This window comes from Penaeus vannamei, chromosome 37, assembly GCF_042767895.1.
Source record: "Penaeus vannamei isolate JL-2024 chromosome 37, ASM4276789v1, whole genome shotgun sequence".
NCBI lineage: Eukaryota > Metazoa > Arthropoda > Malacostraca > Decapoda > Penaeidae > Penaeus > Penaeus vannamei.
The window spans coordinates 10,656,194-10,658,650 of NC_091585.1; the positions used below are offsets into that span (position 1 = coordinate 10,656,194).

The window sequence follows — 2,457 nt, forward strand, 5'->3', positions numbered from 1 at the left end:
CTGTTTGGTTATAGCGTTGTGTGAGGGTGGGTTTGATTTATTTATATTTGTTTAGCTGTTTATTTGTTTATTTTTTTGTTTAGCTGTTTGTTTGTTTATTTATTTGTTTAGCTGTTTATTTATTTATTTATTCATTTGTATAGCTGTTTATTTGTTAATTTATTTGTTTAGCTGTTTATTTATGTATTTATTTGTTTAGCTGTTTATTTGTTTATCTATTTGTTTAGCTGTTTATTTATTTACTTATTTCTTTATATCTCTTTTTATGAGAAAGGGGGTTAAACAAAGACACCTTTCTCTGTGCTTCTTCTCTCGCTCTCACTGATGATGTTAATGATAATGTTTATGGTTATAATAATGATAGTAATAACAAGGATAGTAATGATGATAATAACAACTATAATATTAATTATGATAACAGCAATGATAGTAATAATAACAACTATGATAGTAATAATGAAGATAACAGCAATAATAGTAATAACAATGGTAACAATGATAGTGATAATGATACTGGCATCAGTGAGAGTAACAATAAAAATGATTAAAATATAGATGCAACAGTTATCACTCACAAAAGACAATGTTTCCGTGCAAGAGAGCTTTCAGAAGACCCCCAGACAGCCCCCTCCCCCCCGACCCGCTCCCGCTCCTTCAGGCGCTTCCCTCTCGCCCTCAGGACCGCATCACGGTGTCCCTGACCTCGCTCCTCGTCCTGTCCACCTTCTTCAACCAGGTCAGCCAGACGATCCCGAGGACGTCCTACCTCAAGCTCATCGACGTGTGGTTCCTGGCGCTCATCCTGCAGGAGTTCTTCATCATCCTGTCGCTCGTGTACGTCGAGACCCTCCGCCTGGGCGCTGGAGGGGCGCTGCTGAAAAGGGTCCTGCCGGCGGGGCCCTTCTGCGGGAGGGGCGCGCCGGCCAGGAGCGCGTTCGGCTGGCCCGAGGCCGGGCGAGCAAACAGGCACATGCGGTGCTTGTTTGCTTTCACTCTGATTAGTTTGTTGGTTTGCTTCATCCCCGTTTGTATAATGAGCCTCATTGCTCCCGTGAGACCCAAGTGACGGGCGGCTCAGAGGGCCTGGCTCTAGGCTGGAGGCGCCACTGGGGGGGGGGGGGCATTCGGGATATTTTTCCCAGTGATATATTTTCCCTGTCAGCACTTTTCCTGGTGATGTAGTTTCTACAATTGATGATTTTTATCAATAATATATATATATATATATATATATATATATATATATATATATATATATATATATAACAGAGCGTTCTGTTCGATATTGAATGTTTCGACACCCCTCCTTACGACACTTTTCTGTGTAGCTGTACACACACACGCGCGCTCGCGCGCGCGTATACTGGCAAGATATAGGAACTGCATCAAAAGAGAATAATTTGAAATTAATTCGATAAGATTTGGCTCGACCCGGTACTTGCCTTTCACGCAGAGAAGCCTCATTTTGTTGTCATACCAAAATTTTGGAAAGCAATTCTGTATGTGTGTAGACGGCAACATAAAAAAACAGTTGTCACTCATTCAGAATCCATATCAACAATGTTACAGTCTGCCACTCGCGGGATCTAAACTTACAGCACAACACTAAACATACATTTGTAAAACGCATTGCCATAACCACGAGGTAACTGTTTTACACTGATGTACACTCTCACACCCGGGCAGGGATGGAACTGCTTCTGTTTAGTCCGCGATCCTCGCGCACAATCCCTCGATTACGTTCATAATTACGCAACAGCTGATCCTTAATGTCTATATTCTGCTTCTTCTTATTGCTGTTATTATTATTATGATTATTATTATGTTTATCATCATTATTATTATTGTTATCATTTTTATTACTATTATCATCATTATCATCATCATTAATATTTTCAATATCATTATTGTCCTACTACCAATATTATTATCATCATTACTATTATTATCTCCTCGAAGGAGGTTATATTTTGGTAGAGTTGGTTAGTCGGCTAAAAGGATAACTCGAAAAGTCATGAACAGATTTTTTTTATCAGGGGTGTGTCTTATCCCAACTTGGATGGTATCAGTAAATCCTGATCCAGGATTTGTTTTAACGGATTCATAGGGGAACACGGTCGTCACCAGTGGAATGGAAAAGAATATTGCATCAGTGACCCTATTCCCTTGGCTATATGCGCTATATGAGTGTTTCTAGTTATTATTACTATTATTATCACCCTTCTTCCTATTATTATTATTACTATTTTTATTACAAATTATTATCATTATTATTGTTATCATTACCGCCACTATCTTCATCATCATCAATATTCAGTTAATTTATTGCTTATAGCCTGGATTTATCTGCTGCACTTCAGAACCTTTGCTCGTAAAACTTAGTCGTCATAAGCTACCTTCGTGTCGCAATGAAGATAGACATAAAATGAAAAAAAAAACTATTAGAGGAATGTGCTT

The 2,457-nt window shown here is 38.7% G+C and overlaps 1 protein-coding gene across 1 annotated transcript in view; it reads left to right on the forward strand.

Moving 5' to 3' along the window:
• Positions 1–1,770, forward strand: part of LOC113819689 (ligand-gated ion channel 50-like) — a 4,750-nt gene extending 2,980 nt beyond the window's left edge. Inside the window, exons 5-6 of the mRNA XM_070115429.1 lie at positions 599–883; positions 1,687–1,770. Of these exons, the coding sequence (XP_069971530.1) occupies positions 599–883; positions 1,687–1,770 (369 nt within the window). The remainder of the gene's footprint in view (positions 1–598; positions 884–1,686) is intronic.
• The last annotated feature ends 687 nt before the right edge of the window (positions 1,771–2,457 follow it).